The sequence below is a fragment of the Kryptolebias marmoratus genome, linkage group LG10 (assembly GCF_001649575.2).
Source record: "Kryptolebias marmoratus isolate JLee-2015 linkage group LG10, ASM164957v2, whole genome shotgun sequence".
Classification (NCBI taxonomy): Eukaryota; Metazoa; Chordata; class Actinopteri; order Cyprinodontiformes; family Rivulidae; genus Kryptolebias; species Kryptolebias marmoratus.
In genome coordinates, this window is record NC_051439.1 from 18027062 (window position 1) to 18047767 (window position 20706).

The 20706-nt window shown below is 38.1% G+C and overlaps 2 protein-coding genes across 2 annotated transcripts; both read left to right on the plus strand.

The window, feature by feature from the left end:
- The first annotated feature begins 482 nt into the window (after positions 1–482).
- Positions 483–13377, plus strand: wdr35 (WD repeat domain 35). The gene is made up of 28 exons (XM_017431701.3): positions 483–874; positions 957–1074; positions 1545–1616; positions 2555–2647; positions 2733–2861; positions 2991–3124; positions 3436–3601; positions 3707–3852; positions 4261–4386; positions 4811–4996; positions 5153–5188; positions 5297–5357; positions 5626–5770; positions 6213–6282; positions 6606–6659; positions 6786–6895; positions 6971–7190; positions 7327–7407; positions 7683–7819; positions 8377–8580; positions 8676–8822; positions 9349–9481; positions 9568–9678; positions 10217–10381; positions 10951–11091; positions 11256–11412; positions 12452–12692; positions 12960–13377. Exons 1-28 carry the CDS (start codon positions 851–853, stop codon positions 13108–13110), a joined length of 3558 nt encoding a protein of 1185 aa, XP_017287190.1. The 5' UTR covers positions 483–850; the 3' UTR covers positions 13111–13377.
- A 242-nt stretch (positions 13378–13619) lies between these two features.
- Positions 13620–16565, plus strand: LOC108245087 (potassium voltage-gated channel subfamily S member 3-like). Its single transcript, XM_017431726.3, has 2 exons — positions 13620–14453; positions 14839–16565. Exon 2 carries the CDS (start codon positions 14888–14890, stop codon positions 16154–16156), a length of 1269 nt encoding a protein of 422 aa, XP_017287215.1. The 5' UTR covers positions 13620–14453; positions 14839–14887; the 3' UTR covers positions 16157–16565.
- Positions 16566–20706: the final 4141 nt, after the last annotated feature.

A 20706-nucleotide genomic window follows, 5' to 3' on the forward strand; every position in this document is an offset into this window, starting at 1 on the left:
ACTTCTATAAAACAATTTTTTGTAATTTTGCTTAAGTTCATTTGCTGCCACATCAGAATTACCAAGTTTGAGATAACAGCCTGCTCATTTTAAGTAACAATTACTTTCTTTTCTCAACACATATAATCACACTGATTTATTTTAGATGTACTAAATAATTTGATTTAAAGCATTTTAAAGAAACAGTTTTTATCTTGAGATTCCAACTATTCTGCAGTCCCAGAAGACTTACAAACGTATATGCAATAAAAAAGTATCTTAATGGTGATTTAATAGATTTAGAAGAGGGTATTTAGCCATTGTATAGAGACTACTTTGTATATAGTTATCTAAAAAAGTGCCAGTTTTTTTTCAGACCAGGAGTTCCAATATTAAACCCAAATAATCCACACTGTTCAGAGAGAAAGCCAAAGTAATGCTTGCAAAATGAATTTACAAGAAAAACTACAAATACCAGGAGGCACTCATTTTCAATGCTTCCGGTTTACGGTTACCATGGGAGACGGATGAAAGCTATAGCCTCGATTCACCCAAATCTGGCAACGCAGAGTTCAGTGTCGTATTTAAACTATTTTGCAATGCGGTTACTATCATTATTATCTGTTGCGGTAGACAGCCTTTAAATGTTTAGGGTTATAAAAAGGATGAAGGAGTTTGACTTTGTTTTGGGAGATAAAAAACGGTAACTATGCTAAGCTAGGCTAACGCAAACAGCATTAGGCCTCGTGATGTACATTGCAAACGTTTAAAAAAAAGAAAGACATTAGTTTTGTGCATTTATAAATTAAACTTATAGAATAGGCTGTAAAAAGTTAATCTTTGAGAACTTCGTTATCATTCAGCCATCACTATGTTTATATATCTCAGCAAGAAGGTGAGCAGTTTACGGAACATTTATGTCACAGATTTAAGCGTGTTGGTGACAACCTGACTGTCGTATTTTCCGTGTGGTATAGATTGCTATTCCCAACAACATTCATCTGAAATGCGTTTCCTGGAACAAAGACCAGGGTTTCATTGCATGTGGAGGGGATGATGGTCTCCTGAGAGTGCTCAAGCTTGAAACTCAGACAGGTAAGGTGTAAAACTGGGAATTACCTTCGGGGTTTAGATGGTAAACATAGCTTTTTAAACATACCTCTAAAGGACATTTGCATGGCAGTATAATTTCACCAGCATCTCTTGTTTACTATAGATGTTTTTTTAAATGTATTTTTGTGTATTTCTTGCATTAGAATAGCCTCAAACTGTTCTTTTAAAAACTTGTAATTGGTTTGATTAATGAACTTTATAGTTCAGTTATGTGTCAGAGCGTTTATTACTGTTTGAATTGTTATGTAATAATCCTGTGATTTAAAACAATGCCTTGTATTTTTGGAGAAGAATCTGTCAAAACCTTAATAATCCTTTTGACTCTGCTCCGGTTCCTGTCATTGTAAGCAGAAAACGATACAACTCATAGTATTAGACTGACTTGAAGTTATTGTTACCGATGACCACAATGAATAACAAATGCAATCAACAAAATTTGAACTTTCTTACAGACGATGCCAGACTTAAAGGTCTTGCTGCACCCAGTAACTTGTCCATGAACCAGACTTTAGAGGGACACAGTGGTGAGTCACAACTGTAGACTCTGTATTTTATAATTTACCTCACAAAAACAACAACTTGGGTAGTCTGCTACAGTGCAATTGAAGTGCCGCACAACAATTTGATCACACAAATGCGTAACGAAGTAGCTTTTTATAAAACTAACAAATTCCATCATGTGTGTGAATGAGAGGAAAGCAGGTGGAGCAGTGAGGCTGCAAGGAGCAGAGGTCACAAAGGTGCAGGACTTAGTTCTACGAGTAATTTGTGACAAAAGGGTGGCAGCAAAGGTCAAAGAAAAGACAGTGAGACAGTGGTGAGAGCAGCCATGTTGTATGGTTTGGGGACAAAAAGACAGGAGACAGAACTGGAAGTGGCAGAGCTGAAGATGTTGAGGTTCTCCTTGGGAGGGACGAGGATGGACAGGATTAGGAATGAGGTCATCAGAGGTACAGCACAGGTTGAAGGACTGGGAGATAAAGTTAGAGAGGCCAGACTGAGATGGTTTGGACATGTGCAGAGGAGGGACAGGGGGTATATTGGTAGACAGATGTTAGAGACGCAGCTGCCAGGAAAAAGACAAAGAAGAGATATATGGATGCAGTTAGAGAGGACATGGAAGGAGTTGGAGTGAGGACAGAGGACACAGAAGACAGTCAGATGGAGAAGGATGAGTCACTGTGGTGACCCCTGAAAAGGGAACAGGCAAAAGAAAAATAAGAAAAAATTCCATTAATTAACAATAAAACATAGAAGACCTTTTATTTAGTTTTGATTTATAAATATTCTTTTTCTTTTTTGAGGTTTGTAAAATTTCATATTTTGTAAAATCATTCATTTTGATGCATTTTCTGGAAATATTGTTTAAAATTCTGTTTTTTGTGTTACCTTTTTTGTCTGGTAATTATGTTTTTTGGAAAAAAACAAAACAATCTAAGTTTACTGATTTAAACCCATGCAGGTGCAGTGCAGGTAGTGACATGGAACGAACAGTACGAGAAGCTGACAACCAGTGACCAGAATGGACTGATTATTGTTTGGATGCTCTACAAAGGTGAGGACTGAAGTCAAACTTAAATATTTCGTGCTTTTGCAAGGATATTGTCTTGTTTAGTGGTATATCTTTATTCCTCCCTGAGGTGCGTGGTGCGAGGAGATGATCAACAACAGGAACAAGTCAGTGGTGAGAAGCATGAGCTGGAATGCTGATGGTCAAAAGATCTGCATTGTGTATGAAGATGGAGCAGTCATTGTTGGATCTGTAGATGGTATATTTACTTATATAAAACAATAAATACCATTAGATAAGTAAAATCCATTTCAAGGGGATTTCATGTAAGCATTGTGAAGAACTGAGTACAAATATCTTTAGTAGGATTATCACCTTCTGCTTGTAGGAAACCGGATTTGGGGAAAGGAGCTAAAGGGAAGTCAGCTTGCTCACGTGGCATGGTCACCAGACAGCAGAATCCTCCTTTTTGGCATGGCCAACGGGGAAGTACACATCTATGACAATCAAGGAAACTTCATAGTGAGTGTTTAAGCTTCAGTGAAGGTAGTTATGTTGTTGCATATGCCCATGTTGTGCTGCATAGCCTCCTGATTTAAGTGATGCTGTTTTTATGAAGCCATAATAACCACGCTAGTGAACGCTGGCAGCATGACTTGCATCAGTAACGAATGATTTTGGTTTTAGGAAAGATCTAAACATTTCAAACCTTTTTAGATTTAAATCCACTTTGTTTTTCTGAATGCATTCACGTGAAAATAAGATAACTATTCTGTGTTCTTGTCATCCTACCGTAGTATATTTGTGTTAACTTGTTGACTGTTATGTTTCAGATGAAAATGTCCATCAGCTGTCTCGCCAGTGCAAGTGGAGCTGTCAGTATATCTGGTATCCACTGGTATGCAGGAACAGGAGGTTACGTTGAGCCAGACTGTCCATGTCTTGCCATCTGTTTCGACAATGGAAGATGTCAAATAATGCGCTATGAGAACGACGAGAGTGAGTAAACCAAAAAAACCAAAGCACCTCCTGTACGGTTTATGTTTTTATTTTACTGAAATGTTTGCTAACAGTGCCACTCAACACTCCTGCCTGTTTCTGCAGACCCAGTGTGCGTTGATACTTTGATGAATGTGGTCAGTATCCAGTGGAACCACTGTGGCAGTGTGCTGGCGGTGGCCGGTTCCCTCAGAGCCTCAAATATGGAGAAGGAATTCAATGTGGTGCAATTTTACACACCATTTGGAGAGGTGAAGATGTGTTCTGTGAAAGAGTTTTTTCCAACTGCTGTCCATGTTGACATTTCTAAAGATCTATGACAGTGGATTGTCTCAGATAAATAACTAAACGGATCACAAAGAAAAAAGAAAACCAGTTTTAAAATGTCAATAGATATGCCTTGTATAAATCACAGAACCCAAGTTAAATGTCTCCAAAGGTACTAAATAAGATAATGAAGTGACTGATTGTTTTCATCATCATTAATTCTTGCAAAAAAAAAAATATGATTAGCAGAGTGGAGGCAGGTGGCACAGTCTTACTTTAGCTGACAGAGTTTATTGTCCTTTCATTTCCTGCACTAACTTCAGCTTGACTCAAGAAGAAATCTTTAAGGAAGATGAGTTATTTGTTCTCACTGTCCTTCTGTTATTATACAGCATCTAAGAACTCTCAAAGTGCCCGGGAAGCAGATGTCAGGGATTGCCTGGGAGGGAGGAGGTCTTCGAATTGGCCTGGCTGTGGACTCCTACATCTACTTTGCCAACATAAGACCAGATTATAAGGTACACACTAACACTCGTCACTCACACGGTCCATGAAACTCTACACTTTAAAAATAGTAATCAGAAAAATAGTCTGATTTTATAACTAAGTTTATTCTGATAATCAAAATGGTCAAACATTACATTCAGTGTCAGATGTAGAGTCTTTGTCAGAGCATTTACGGTTTTTATTAGCTCTGTTTGTTGAAAAGAGACTGGTGGTCTTTTCTAATTACATTTTCTGCTGTTTTTCTGGATAAATTGATTTATGAGGATTTATCTGCAAGATAACTTTGGGGACTCAAATGAAATATAAACTACAATGTGAGAGAAATCTGATGGGAAGCATATATTTGTCAATGACATTTGAGAGTCAACAAGCATTTTCTCTGGTCACTCATCTTTTATTTTTAAAATGAAATTGAGTTTTTTTGTGTTTTAACAGTGGGGCTACTGTTGCAGCACAGTGGTGTATGCCTACACAAAGCCAGAGCGGCAAGAGTACTGTGTAGTATTCTGGGATACCAAAAACAATGAGAAGTTTGTCAAATATGTCAAGAGCCTGATGTCTATCACTACTTCTGGAGACTTCTGTATCCTGGCTAGCAAGGCAGATGAAACCCAGCCTCAGGTAGAAAACAAAACAAAATAAAACCAAAAAAGAAAATGCATGCTTGTTGCTACATTTTAAGACCTTTTTGTTACTTTTTAAGCATTTTTCTAACTTTTTACTGAACTGAGGAATTTAAAAAAAAATAGATCAAATTGGAAATTTGTTGTCACACAGGAGGATGCTGGGTCAGAATCTGGGAGTCCTGCAAAGGTACAGTATTCATTTTAAAACCTTACATCACAAAAAAGCTCATTCTCTGTTTATATATAACGCAGACGTTGACTTATTGAATAAACTGGCTCTGCTGTGTTTAAACAGTATGTCCTGATTCTGTGCAACTCCATTGGAACTCCTCTGGACTCAAAATACATTGACATTGGTGAGTTTTGTGTAGAAATGCAACCTGTTGAGGCGAAGCTCAGTCTTTTGAATTGCTGCTGAACTGATCATAGTTGTGTTCTGGCACAACACTGATGCAACACTTCAAGCAGTTAGTACAAAGAAAGACGATTGCAGAAAGCCTACAATATATTTTTTTAGCAGAGATCACAAAATATCTTTGTATCTCACACCTTTTTGGTATAGTATTGTGTTTTAACCTGTGATCATATGCACTCCATACGGTGTGTGTCACTTTGTCTCTGTAGATCCACTGTTTGTTACCATGACAAAGACTCACGTCATTGCTGCATCCAAAGAAGTTTTTTACTTGTGGCAGTACAGAGTGGCAAAGAAACTGACAGCGCTGGAGATCAACAAAGTGACCAAAACAAAGAAAGGGGTGCAGGAGAGGTGAGGCTTTCCAAGCATTATATAACACTGACAATTGTGCTAAATTTTATTTCAACTGGACGTCATTAACCCTGCACCGTAAACAAAGGCACTTACTAGAAATAAAGACGATTACAGAAAGGCTATGTTGGGATTTCCAGTAGACCACATTATTACTGGAAAGCCTGTGCACCACAGTGTTGGATTCTGTGAGTCAGTGGGTGAAACCTTTGCTTTATTGGCTCACCATTACAGTGTAAAGTGTAGGTCCTGACAGAGCAATGAAAAGGATTCATTCAGTCATGAAATGCCACTGAGGTTCCAGACAGGCTAGGTGTGATTTAATGTTCTGCCAGGGTTTTCCTCACACCTGGGCCACAAGTCGCAACCGGGAAATGGACGGCTCTTTATCTGGCTGCTTCTCAGCTTCTTTCTCACACGTTTCCACTTCCTGCTTCTCCAGGTTCTATCACATCGACAGTAATCCTTCTGGAACCAGCGACGGTGGGACAGATTTATCAAAAGCCTTCGCAGTAAGACATATTTTTATCTCCTGGAGTGCAAGGACTTTTTGAAGACACAAAAATGTTAAGAAAAACTATTCTACATTCAATGCAAAACATTTTATTTAAAGTGTTTTTTAATCTCATCATAAAGTATGAAATACTTTATTAAACACAATGCTGCTCAAAAGAACTTTCCTTTGGCAATATTAAAATATAGTAAGATTTAAATTGAATTAAAAAAATATATTTGTAGATACCATGTTGGTTTAAATTTAGCAATGAGTATTTAAAAGAGTTTATTATAAGGCTGAAAAACTGTTATGGTCTTTTTTGTTTTGTTTGTATTCTAGAGAACTCGAGACCCTATCTGTGGTATTACAGCAACAGATAAAACCCTAATAGTGGTGAGTACCTGTCTGTTGTGAAGGAAGATTGAAATTAAAGCATATATACCGAGATTTAAATGAAAGTGTTTGTGTCTTGTGTTGCTGGGATGCTCACCTAAATAAATCTTTTCTGTGTGTTTATAGGCTCGTGAGTCTGGCAGCATTTACAGATACATCCTTCCAAATGTTTCTCTCATCCAAAAATACTCCTTAAACAACCGAGCCTATTATCTGTCTCTGAACTGCAACTCCAGGTCAGCATTGGTTGTGTTACAGAGTTAGATCAGGTATCCTTTGATAACCGTTAATAATTGCATTATTTTCTTTAGTCGGCTGGCCATAATTGACATCGCGGGCGTGCTGACTTTGCTGGACCTGGAAGTTCGTTCCGCTGCAGGTGATGGGACAGGAAACCAGGCAGGTGCAGGAGATCCGTCCAAGTTTGAGCGCAAAGACGTTTGGGACATGAAGTGGGCAAATGATAATCCTAATTTGTTTGCCATGATGGAGAAAACCAGAATGTACGTCTTTAGGGACCTTGACCCAGAGGTAAGTACTCAAATGTTATTAATAAAATACATCTGATAAATTACAGCTTGTACATCTTTCTCTATGTTACCTTATTATGCCGAGGTAAACATACCCTTAATTTAAAGTTATCTACTGTATTTATTTTCAAAAACAGGAACCCATTCAAACTTCTGGATACATCTGCAACTTTGAGGACCTGGAAATCAAATCTGTTTTGCTTGATGAAATCATGAAGGTAAAATTTCAAAATAAGAAACCTTTGAGTTGCATGAAACTTAAACATAATCAGAGCTTCTTTATTTTCATTTTAAATATTGAGAACTTCAGAAAAGGGTAGGAATTAAACTTGATTTGTCATAATGTTTCCTGTGTGTTGACTGATTTCTCACATTTTCCTGAAAAATTGCTAATTCATTCCAAAAAGAAGCTTTTTGCATAACTAAAACTTTGTGCCATAAAAGTTACAGTGTCTGCTGACTGACTGAGACATTATGGGATGTTTTTTTAAAGGATCCAGAGCGACCAAACAAAGATAACCTTATCAACTTTGAAATCCGCTCCCTGAGAGACAGTCGTGCATTGATTGAGAAAGTTGGCATTGAAGATGCTTCACAATTTATTGAAGACAATCCTCATCCAAGACTCTGGTAAATGTTAAAAGTGACACCTATGATTTAGTCTGTGAAGACAGCTTTTTTTATAGTGTTGAACTTGTCCTCTTTAAATCCACTTGGTATGGTTAATGTCTCCAGGATTAGCACGTTTGACTGGTGTTATATCAGTTTTACTGCTGGATGGAAGTATTTTCAGTTTAAACTACAACCTTGTTTGTTTAACTGATGTAGGGCAAAAAAAATCCTCTTTTCAAATATTGATAAAATTCAAAATATTTCAAGTGTTAATTTGAACTCATCAGTAGCTGCTGACAGATGCTCTCACTTTCTATCTATAGGAATATGTTAGTATAGGATTATAGTATTAAATACATTTTTAGAGATTTATGTCTGTGTGATTAGAGTTGCTTTTGTGTGTTCTCTAGCTCAAAATTTCCAAACACTCACTTCAGAGAGATTTGAAGTCTAAGAAACTTTTCAATAGATTAGCTCCATTCCAGCTTAAATCTAAATACAGATAATTTATGGAATGTGGACCCAGTAATAGTGATAAACACTATCTGTCTTACTTTCCATTCTGAACCTGCCAGGCGTCTGTTGGCTGAGGCAGCCCTCCAGAAACTGGATCTGAAGACAGCCGAGGAGGCCTTTGTCCACTGCAAAGACTACCCGGGTATTTTGTTTGTCAAACGCCTGGGCAACCTTCAGAGCGAGCCCATGAAACAAGCTGAAGTTGCTGCCTACTTTGGCAGGTTTGAGGAAGCTGAAAACAAGTACCAGGGTATGGAACGCAGGTATTGAAAGTCAAAGGATCCACTTCACGTCTGGTTTTGTTGAGCTTGAATCAGTCAAATCAGGTCTTTACATGTGAAGATGCATGTCTCTGTAGGGACCTCGCCATCAACCTCAGGATCAAGCTGGGAGACTGGTTCAAGGTGCACCAACTGTTCAGAAATGCTTCTGTGGCCTCTGATGATGCTCTGCTCCAACAAGCTAACAATGGAATCGGAGACTACTATGCAGATAGACAGAAGTGGTATTTAATTATATTATATTTACATGGCGGTAACTAGGGCTTGCATGTGTGGCTCACAAAAATTATCAGAAATGTCCACCTAAAGGGGGCGCTACATTACGGTTTTTGGATTTTGTCCTGTAACTTCTAAACCACAAGTCACACAATTTAATGCCCTATATGTGCGCGTGCACTGTACCAAACTAGATGGTATAGGCCATTTTAACAGATTTTTGGTGAATTTTTTAATTTTAAGGCCCTTACGAGCAATTTGGTTATATTGACCTACAATGGCTACATCTTACAACTGCTTGCAGTTCTAGTTTTTTTTTGTTTGTTTGTCGCACTTTTAAACAAATAAATTCCCCCGAAGGGTCAGAACTTTACGCTTACATAATTGTTTTGCTATGCTAAATCATTTAAACAGTCCAAAAGTAAAAAAGTAAAAAGTACTAAAAGAATAAGTGTCTGTTTGTAAGGAAATTTGAATAGAAAACTACAAAAATTAGAAAAACAAAATATTTTGACCTTGGCTCTCCCTTTCAAGGGTCGAAGCAGAGAATTTTTACCGTGATGGTTGTAATGAGGAGAAGCTGGCAGAGTGTTACTACATGCTGGAGGACTACACCGGCCTTGAGAAGCTGACTGCAGATCTGCCAGAGAAACATACACTGTTACAGGTGAGTCGTTTTCAGCAGTAAAGGTTTCTTTTCCCTTCTTTCTGTTTTTCCATGCATCAGAAGTCTTTTTATTGTCCACATTGCAGGATATTGGGCAGATGTTTTCCAATGTGGGGATGTGTGAACAGGCTGTGAATGCCTACCTTAAGTGCAACCAACCGAAAGCTGCTGTTGACACATGCGTCCATCTGAACCAGGTGAGAGACGGAAAGAAAACCTGTGGCGCCGGAGCGCCGGACACGTTGATCCTCAGAGCAGCAGTCAACCTGGCAGCTGCTGTCCTCCCACCTTCCCGTTGATGGATAGTTAGCTCTGAAGTGTGAATGCTGCTCTCAAACTATGGTCTTCAAAAAGGAAATTTCAACTTTTTGTTGTAAAATAATGATTTAAAAAAAAAAAAAAAACTAACATTTGAACAATTTAAAATTGTTGAGGATGAAGTCAAGTATAGAAAAGCTTTTGAAACACGAGTAAAAGAAGCTGCAGTGGTTCTTTGTGGAGCCACAGCGGGCTTCAGTGTAAAAAATGTTGTATTTTCTGTAATTAACAGTACTAATTTCTGTCCTGGGCAGTTTTTCCTGTAGGGTTGACAGCAATGTATTCAGACTGTTTCCTACTAACACCCCTTGTGAATGTTTCAAATCTAAAGAGATTTCAGCAATATTTTCTGATTTTGATATTAAATTAAAGTCCCACCAAAAGTTGACGTGCTTATTTGCTGTTTTTTCTCTCCAGTGGAACAAAGCTGTGGAACTAGCCAGGACCCACAACATGAAGGAGATTAAATCCCTTCTTTCCAAGTATGCCTCACATCTTCTGGAGAACAATAAAACTCTGGAGGCGGTGGAGCTGTATCGGAAAGCCCACCACTTCCTTGATGCAGCTAAACTCATGTTCAAGGTGAGCATTTTTATACACCTCCATTTCAAAAAAGTTCATCTTTGTATTCCAAAGTAACGCAACCAGAACCTCAACTGAAGTAATTTAGTTTCTTCAGAAAATGACATAGAGCTGCTTTAAAAGTATTCAGACCCTGTTTTTCTTGTGTTATAGATAGATAGTTTTAATATTTTTCCTCTTTTTATTTTATGACCACTACAAATGGTAGTAAAACAATTATTTACAAGGAGCCCTCCATGTTTTTCCTCCTCTAAATCAAATGCCCCTTTTGGACGAAAAGTCGTCTTTGAAGAGTATTTTGACCAGAGTTCAGACTGCCTCAGTTTGCCTCAAAGATTTATGAGTTTGCAGATCCTAAACTTTGGTTTCACTGTTTGTTTCGACTGTGTGTTTTGGCGTGCCTCACACGTGACTCTTTAAAAAAAATAATAAAATTGATCTTTAAAATTTCATAAGTATGAAATTGTGGGAAAGTCTCTGACTGTCATTGACCCAGATAAAAAAACAATCTTGTGTATTTGAACTGCAGCAACTTGTGCAAAAACTGTAGTTGTGGCCTCTTTTTGCAGATTGCAGATGAGGAGGCAAAGAAAAGGAGCCGACCTCTGAGGGTGAAGAAGCTTTATGTCTTGGCAGCACAGCTTGTTGAAAACTACCACGAGCAGGTGAAGACGTCACAGCAGAGCAAAGCCACAGAAAATAAATCAAAGGTAAATCTCTGCCGCTCAGCGTATATCCAATGCTCTGTGTTTATTTCACAAGGTTTTCATCTTTGTTTTGGAGTACTTAGGTGCTATGAAATAAGGGATCATAAAAATAATGAAATAATTGTTTATTGTGCAACATTTCATGTGAATTGTTTTTGTGCAACTAGGCAACATTTGCGCTTGCCGGCCTTCTTGAAGAAGATGCCACCTCTTCAGACAATCGCATTATTGACAACGCCTGGCGGGGAGCTGAAGCATATCACTTCTTCCTGCTTGCTCAGAGGCAGCTGTATGCAGGCCACACAGAGAATGCTATGCGCACAGGTATAATAACACCTTCTACATCCTTCATACAAAGTGTAGCATTTTTACAAATCAGCAAAAAGCCAGACAAGTATTATTATTTAAATTAATTCTGTAAGATGTGGTACTCACTGAATAAATTACTAGTTACACCACTGATGATAAACAAATCATGAACTAATATGGACACTGGCTTTGATTTGAGTCATCTGCCATCTAGTGGTGGTTACCTGTATTAATGAAAAGGCATCAATATTTAAATCGGTGAGCAGTCTTTAAATCTTTTTGTACATAAGTCATCTGATTCAGTGTTATATTGTGCTTATTTTCTGTAAATTGAATGGATTAGATTTCAGTCCAAACTGATTAACCCAGGCAAATTAGTGTCTGGTTGCAAGTTTTAACTATGATGTGGTGCTGATAGGAATGATCAGTTCTCCAGGTGAGGTCCTGAAACTGTGCTGATCTACAAACACCTCAGAAATGAAATAAAAGGTCAGCCAGAAGCAAATAAATTTATCACAAAGTCACAACAAGCAGACGTGTTGACAGTCCAGAGTCAGCAGCCTGTCAGTCATTAATTAGTTAATTAATATTAATTCAAATGAATTAGTTTCCGGGGTGGCACAGTGGAATAGTGGTTAGAGCTGTTGCCTCCCAGCAAGAAGGTTGCAGGTTCGCTTCCCGGCCTCAGGCCTTTCTGGGTGGAGTTTGCATGTTCTCCCTGTGCACACGTGGGTTTACTCCGGGTACTCCGGTTTCCTCCCACAGACCAAAAAACATGCATGTTAGGTTAATTGATGACTCTAAAATTGTCCCTAGGTGTGAGTGTGAATGGTTGTTTGTCTCGTTCGTCTATATGTGGCCCTGCGATGGACTTGCGACCTGTCCAGGGTGTCCCCCGCCTCCCGCACAGTGACTGCTGGGGATAGGCACCAGCTACCCGCGACCCGGAATGGAGAAGCGGTTAAAGAAAATGGATGGATGGATGAATTAGTTTCCAATGCTACAGTCAGCCTGAGTTTAAGTCAGACTTTGCTCTGTGTTCTCCATCCTACAGCCCTTCACCTGCGCGAATACGAAGACATCATCCCTGCCGTGGAGATCTACTCTCTGCTTGCCCTTTGCTCTGCAGTCAGCCGGGCTTTCGGTACTTGCTCCAAGGCCTTCATCAAGCTGGAATCCCTGGAGAGTCTGAGCCCCGAGCAGCGGCAGCTCTATGAAGATCTGGCTCTGGAGATCTTCACTAAGTACCCCCCAAAGGACAGCCGCATGATAGAGGCAGATCTCCCAGCTGAGGGGTGAGACTCACCCTAGAGTCAGATCACACTGTGACCTCAAACATAAATAGGAGATTATTGACTTTAAATGATAAAATAATTGGTACAGAATATTGGCTTTTTATGTATCTCACACACTGCTTTCAATCATCAAACCTTTACTACAGATTAAAGATAACAAAAGCTCAGAAAGCAACAAACAGAGCTGAAGCTCTTTATCTGTCTTTTACAGGCTTTCCAAACAAAATCCCTTCAACCGGTTCTGCTGTCCTGTTTTTGTTTCTCCAGGTCTGAGGGCAAAGTACCCACATGCATTGTGACGGGTCTGCCTATCCAGGAGTACCAGTTTTGGATGTGCAATGTGTGTAAACGTTGCGCTCTGGAACAGAAGATCAGCAGAAATAGCTACTGCCCGCTGTGCCACAGTCCTGCAGCGTAACTATGTTTCACATAAAGGCTTGTTTCATATAAAGTATGTTGACACCTTTATTTGTAAACAGGCAGCTACGTGGTTTTAAATGATATTAGTGGCTAATGTATCAAACAACAGAATTTATGTTCAGCTAGTGTTTTTGTCATCTTTTATTTGGTTTTAATCATTAAATAATTCTTGTAAAACACTTAAAATCAAACAACTTTGTAAGTATTTTACATTAAAGTTGGTAGCAAATAACCTGTCTAATTAAATGTACAGTTTGAAATATGTCTTTGCTGTTTGGTGCATTATTGAAGGCTATCTTTGTTGGAAAATATTCTGCCCTACTTTCAGCTTTTTTTTACCAAGAGCATCTTTTAAAACCAGCTTTAAATAAATAAGTAAAGTGAAAGAGTAAAAGTAAGACTTGCAGAAACTCTTCCATTCAGAAACCAGCAGTGTTAGTTCTGAGTAATAATTCCTACAGTGTTTGCTGTGCAGTGTTTGCTGTGCAGCGTATTCTGACGGGTTTTTGTGTCTCACAGTTTCCATCTGCTGTCTGCTGCTTGGAAACTGAGTTTCTGCCTTTTTTCAGCATGTTTGTAAAGATGCTTTATGTGTGCCATATTTTCTCGTCTTAGGTATGCTGACATTCACCAAGAAATACTTTATACGGACTTTGACATTTTTTTTATTTTTTTTTTATTTACCTTGGATGAGGGGTTTCAGATTTTCATGAAGATTTTATGCACCTTTCCATCAAGTCATTCTGGAGCCAATTTCTGACCTCCTGTTTGCAGTTTTGTTTTAAAACTAGTTGTCCATACCTACACTCAGTGCTTCATATCTACAGAAATGTTTCTGCGTGCATGTCTCTGATCACCAGCAGCTATTAACTTTTTAAACGTCACAGAATGGTTTAACTTTCTGCCCTTTCGTCTCTCATGCATCTTTACAGCTCTTCCGCAGACCGTAGGCTTCACTCTGCTGCATGAGCATAATGTCCAACGCAGTGCAGTTCACTTCCACAGCTTTGTGTAGTAAAACAATTTTACCAAAATGACTTATTTCAGATTTTTATCTGCACTTGGAGTTTAGCGAGCAGTCTTGTAAATGGAGAAGACGTCCGCAGTGCTCGCAATTACGTTACGCAGAAAATTACACTCAAAAAAACTGTCATGTTAGGTTATATTTACCAGGGTGGACACCTTAAACAAACTGCAGCACTTTAAACTGGTGGCGCATTGGGCATTAATGTTTAAACATCTTCTGGAGGAGGATGTAGCAGCGTTTGAGAAGCTGCTCCGGACTCATAAACATCTGCGTCCACATTCTGGATGGAGACAAACACAGCTACACATGGTCAGGTGAGCTAATGCTGACTCTTCCTTTTTATTTGTTTATTTATTTTTCACTTAACATCTGTCAGACACATTAAGAGTAATCGTATCAGCTGCTTTTATTTAAAACAATATTTAAATCTAATATAGATATAATACTGTTAAATGCATGCAATAGCTATAATACTGTATTTAAGGTAAATTTGATACAAATATAAGACAATCTGACCCTGTATGTCAAAACCCATTATGTTATAAATTAGGAATCGCCTGTAAGTGATGCTGACACTCAGGGCGTCACAAGAGCCCCAGATGTAATTTGATGCTTGAAGTCACTGAAATTAAACTTTTAGATGTGATCAAATGACAGCAATATCCGAGGTGTGCTTATTTCAGTGTTTTTTATCTGCAGAAGAAGAGGTCTTTAGGATTTTCAGGAGGGATAAGTGAGCAGTTTTATCATGGTTTATGGGCAGATCCTTCATCAGCCTGATGATTGCTTCATTAATGTAAACGTTGGAGGATTCAGGCAGCGCATGGATCACACGGTACTGAGGAGATTCCCGCAGACACGCCTCGGCCGCCTTCTGTGCTGCAGCTCCAAAGAAGCCATCCTGGAGCTTTGCGATGACTTCAGTCCCTTTGACATGGAATACTACTTCGACCGCAGCCCGAGTTTCTTCTGTTACATCCTCAACTTTTACCTGACAGGGAAAATCCACCTGGTGGACGGCCTGTGCGTGGTCTCGTTCGTCCAGGAGATTGAGTACTGGGGCATCAAGGAGCGCCACCTGGACTTGTGCTGCAGCAGCAGATTCCTGGAGCTGATGGAGCAAACATGCTGGGATCGGACAAGTGAAGACCAGCAGCTCCAAAGCTCAGGCTCCTCTGCAGCCTCTGCTGAGGAGCTTACAGCCTTGGAGGACAACAAGGAAATCTTTGAAGGCTCCTGGTGCGCAGATGTTCGCAGGAGTGTTTGGATTCGATTTGAGAATCCAGGTTTCTCCACCTCAGCTAAAGTAATGGCTGTGGCATCTGTGAGCGTGGTCTTTGTCTCCATTGTTGCCATGTGTTTGAACAGCATGCCAGACTTTCATCGGGTGGGTTCTGATGAGAAGCACGTTGAAAACCCAGTGCTGGCTTGGTTTGAGAACCTCTGCATCCTGTTCTTCTCTGCAGAGTTTACTCTTCGTCTGGCCGTTGCACCATCAGCCAAGAGCTTCCTGCTCAGCCCTTTAAATGTTATCGACCTATTGACAATCTTGCCCTTCTACGTGACGTTAATCTGCGATAAAATGAGCGAGGACAAGAACACAGAGCTAGAGAATGTTGGCAAAGTGATGCAGATCTTAAGGTTGATGCGAGTGTTTCGTATTTTGAAGCTGGCTCGTCACTCAGCCGGGCTCCGCTCGCTCGGGGCCACACTGAGACACAGCTCCAGAGAAATGGGCCAGCTGGTGCTCTTCCTGTCTTTGGGGGTTTCTTTGTTTTCTGCTCTGATTTACTTTGCAGAGCAAGAATCTAAAGTGTCAGAGCTGCAGACCATTCCTATCGGCTGGTGGTGGGCGACCATAAGCATGACCACAGTGGGCTACGGAGACACGGTCCCAGTTACTTCAGCTGGGAGGCTGATAGGAACCCTGTGCATCGTGTGTGGGCTGCTGATTGTTGCTCTGCCCATTACCAACATCTTCAACAAGTTCTCCAAGTTCCACCAGAGGAAAAGATGATTTGATGTCACTGAACAGATCTGGGATACAATTCATGGGCAAGCCCAAACTGTTTCCTAATCTCAAGGAGTAGAAAAAAGAAATACTGCTGTTTATAATATTAATAATGAATTAATTGTACAGACATGTCCTTCATTAAAAGAGCAGCAGTCTTTAGTAGGTAGTTACTGGAACGATAAACAGTTTTTGTTCTGATCTATGTGTGTTTATGAAGCCAAAAGTAGTCCCAGGAAGTCATACGAACTTCTCTGATCCCTTTTATTCTGTTTAATGTGAACTTTTATGATGTTGTCTCTTCCTTTATATCAAACCAACATTTAGCCTGGGCCTTTTTTTTGTCTTCCAAAGTCTTAAGATGAATGTTTATGAGTCAATAATCCAGCTATTAAAATCTGAAGCCAAACCAGCTACTTCTTCAATCAAATCTGTTTATTCTCTATTCTCTTGAGAAGTTGCTTTTGCAACTTATGTTATAATTGTTTGCATAGTTTAGGATTTATCAAAAACTCTTCTGCTCTTTAAAAATTTGAAAAAAAAAAAAAAATTGAGCCAGATGTCAAAAAAACAAACAATTATTGCAACATTACTGTAGTCAGAAAAAAAAAGTTTTGACAATAAAACCATAATTTTTCAGTACTTCAGTAAGATTGTTGTATTATTAAAAACAGTCATGAAACTGCAAAAAGAACAACAAAAACCAGTGCTTGATTCAATTTTCCAAGCAGGTTTTTACACACACACACACACACACACACACACACATATATATATATATATATATATATATATATATATATATATATATATATATATATATATATAAGAACTGTAAATTTCAATATTTATGCCCTTTTGGTTGTAAATACCCCTAAAAACAAAAGATAGCATTTTCACATCTTGTGTAAAAGAAGGATAAATAAAACCAAAGTAGCAGAACAAACTTTCACACTTTGTTGACGAGACCTGAAGATTCTAATCTGAATATTCTCAAAAACTTTAAGGTGGGCATTCACAGGCTCCTTTTGGTGTCAAAAACTAATTTTCATTAGCACTTGCATGTATTTTGGTGAGCAGCTAAAATAAGTATCCAGACCTGCTGTAAAGCCTCCAACATGCTGCGTCTCACTGGCAGCTGAGAACATTTACAAAGCAGCTGGCTGTAATTGCTAACTTGCCTCTGGCTTTAGTCATTAAATAAATATTTAAATAAGCACTTAGAGACATCGAGTTCCTCCTTCTGTGACATCCCTGCACACTTAAAGTCACACACCAGTCCTCTGATTTAGTTTCCCTGCCTGCCTGAGTAAAAGTCCCTGTCAGCGGGACTTTAGACGTCTCAGCGCCGAGGAGACGGATGTTAGCTGAGGCATGATTTTATGATACAGGAAAACTCATTTGTCCCCACTTCCATCAAAAATTTAGGTGACATCTCCAAATGTCTGAATAGTTCATGTAACACTGTCACCCTTTTTAAAACCCCTTTTATCCCCATTTTCTCTGCAAACATACATCACTGTATATACATTTTTACAATTGTTTATTATTTATGAAAAGTATCTTACTGGTAGGTTATGTTGGTGTAGTGTAGGTTTGTGTGTGTGTGTGTGAGAGAGAGAGAGAGAGAGTGTGTGTGTGAAGGTATCAACTGGGACAGAACAGAGTCAAAACAAATTTCTACAACATGTATATCTTATCCTGATGGATCATTGTGTAATATATTTTAAACGTTATTGGGACATGTTGATTATATAAATGTTTATGTTTATCAACCATAAATTTTTGAGAAAAATAAACAGACTCTCATTTTCAAAACTGTATTGCCAAACAAAGAAATGTGTTATTTGAAAAGAAATGAAAAGTTAAAAAAGTCACACTTTGAATTACAAAATAAAACTTAAATATAATTACACTGTACTACTCTTTTTTAATATTGTAATGAATAACAGGACATGGCACTTCTTATTTCGCTCATCTTTGTTATTATGTAAAGACAACTTTAAATATTTAGGTAATACAACTTTATGTCACTAAGACAAACATAGTTACTCCACCTAAATGACAAAACTTCTCAAACCAATAAAAACTGACAAAACTGAAACAGCTTTTCATTGTAATTTCCTCCAATGACCACTTGGGGGCAGCAAACACTCATTATTTGAACAGAACACATTTCATGCACTCCAAAAGTACTGAGGGATTCTTTTTTAATTCTAAAGGACAAACCATTTTGACTTTATTGTCAATCTGATATTGTTTTTAATCAAAATAGTTCATCTTTTATGGTTTTACTGACTTATAAGGATGTGCACTTGGTGTCTAACTTAGATGCCTAATGTTAATTTATTTGCTCCTGGCCTCAGTGGAAATACTGAGGCGACAAAAAAGATGTGTGAATTTAGATTTACTGAATAATTCATTTAGTTTTTATTTTACTATGTGCATGTAGCAAAACAGTCTAAGACAACAATCCTAGAATATCAGCAGGACCCGGGATGAATATTGATAAGAAGCACAACAAGCAGCATCTGTGATTGACATGGACTAAACTAAAATGTATAATTCATAATTCACAACCACCAGACAGAGAATGCATTTCACCTTAATGTTTTATCAGCTAAAACTAATTTTGGTCCATTTTTTTCTCAAGATCATAAGAGTTTTAATGAGTATTATGAAGGTTTTTGTTTTCTGGTTTGCTTGCTGCTCTCCCTGCTTTGTCTCAGTTTTAAATCTTTGTCTTCATTTTATTGTCCATGTCATGTTTTTTTTTTTTTTTTACCTCATAACAAGTTGTGTTTTCTCATCTGCCTAATTTAAACTTTGTTGCTTAAACTTCTCGCAGCTTTTTTTTTTCTTTCTCCTATGCGACTTATATCAGATCAGAAGTATTTCAAATTGTTCAAAAACATGTAAAAATATATTATTTCTCAGGCACTGAAGGAGAAAAGCTGCTCAGAATTTCACTAGCTCAAAAACGTTTTATAAAATAAGGATAAACATTTTTAATGTCTAATTGGTTGGTGTTTCCTGTTTATATTGGCTAAAATCTGTATGAATAACATCAGTTCTTCTGTAGCTGAAGTAATATTAAGTCTCATAGTATTGCTACACCAGTAAATGTAGACATAATTTTGAGTGTACTATTTTTTTAATAAATAAAAAAGCAACTTTATCAGAAAAATAAAGGCGTGAACTAAGAATAAATAGGTCTTTTAGTGACATTTTAATTTAGAAAACTTTGAAATCTTCTGACCTGAGACAAAAACATTTCAGGGCTAATTTAAGGCATTATAACTGATAATCAACAAACAGATTGTTATATGTTTGGCTGTTATTTTATTTTTATTTTCAAGCTTTTCTTTTTCAATTCATCCTTGATAAAATATCAAAACAAAGCTGGATTTTTCGTGGCCAGATGAATGCAAGAAGGAAGGTTTTTGTTCACCTACAGTAAATGAATTAAATCTTATTATGAGATGATTAGCAAAATTTAGATAAAATAGATTAAACTAATATGGTTACACACAATAATTACTGCAAGAATTTTTATGCTTGAAAAACAGAAAATCAAAAACAATCCCAAGTTGAAAATTATTTTTATTATTACTCTTAAATTAACAAACACTGCTATACATATTGCTGTTTTTATTCATTTTGAATCATTTTAAACAGGTAAAGCAGCTGAAAAAAAAGAAGAAATAGTAGAAGAACAGGCGACAGACAGTAGATGACATGTACAGCAGAAGAGTTGATGGCTTTCCTATGTGTGTCGAGGGGTTTTACTCCAACAAACAAATGTTTTTGGTTCTCCTCTCGTCTCTTTGTGTTGTCATGCTGGATTAAAGAATCCCCCCCCTTTTCATCAAAATATTCAACAATGAGTCACATTAAATCAAAAACAGCCCACGTGTTCTTTCCAAGCAAGTAGCAGCAGCTTGTGTTCGGTTGCAAAAAATGTAGTTTGTGTATCCAGCGCAACAAAAAACTTTATTTCCTCAGACTGGAAAAAGGATTCAAGCAACGATGATGGCTTTTTTTTTAAACCCCTGACATTAAAATTTATTTGGAATGTCTCAAGTACATAAAGATTCTCAGATATGGCTGTTCTGTCCGCCTCAGTGCGTCATTTCAAACCCCTGTCCCTTTAACATACAGGTACAAATAAAGACCAAAAAGTGGTCAGTGTTCACTCTTTCACATCAGACCAGCTGTAGAGAAAGTCTTCCTCATCCCTTAGTCAAAAAGCAAACTGCGTCTAGTGCTGGTTGTTAGCTGATCAGTACCTCATGCACCCAGAAATCAGCACATCTGAGCAGAATTTAAACATAATTTCTTTACTAAAAGTGACAGATTTACAAACACCGTATAAACAGAGTTGACATCATTTGGCAGCTGGCGACAGTCTGGACCACCGTGGCTTTTTTCAAGTTTGCCCAAAATCCCTCCTTTTTTTTTTAGACAAAGACTGATGAAATACAGGATTACATGTGTCATAAAAAAGTTTGGTTGTTTTTTGGCTTTTTGGAACCTGATCTGCCCCTGAGAGGCGG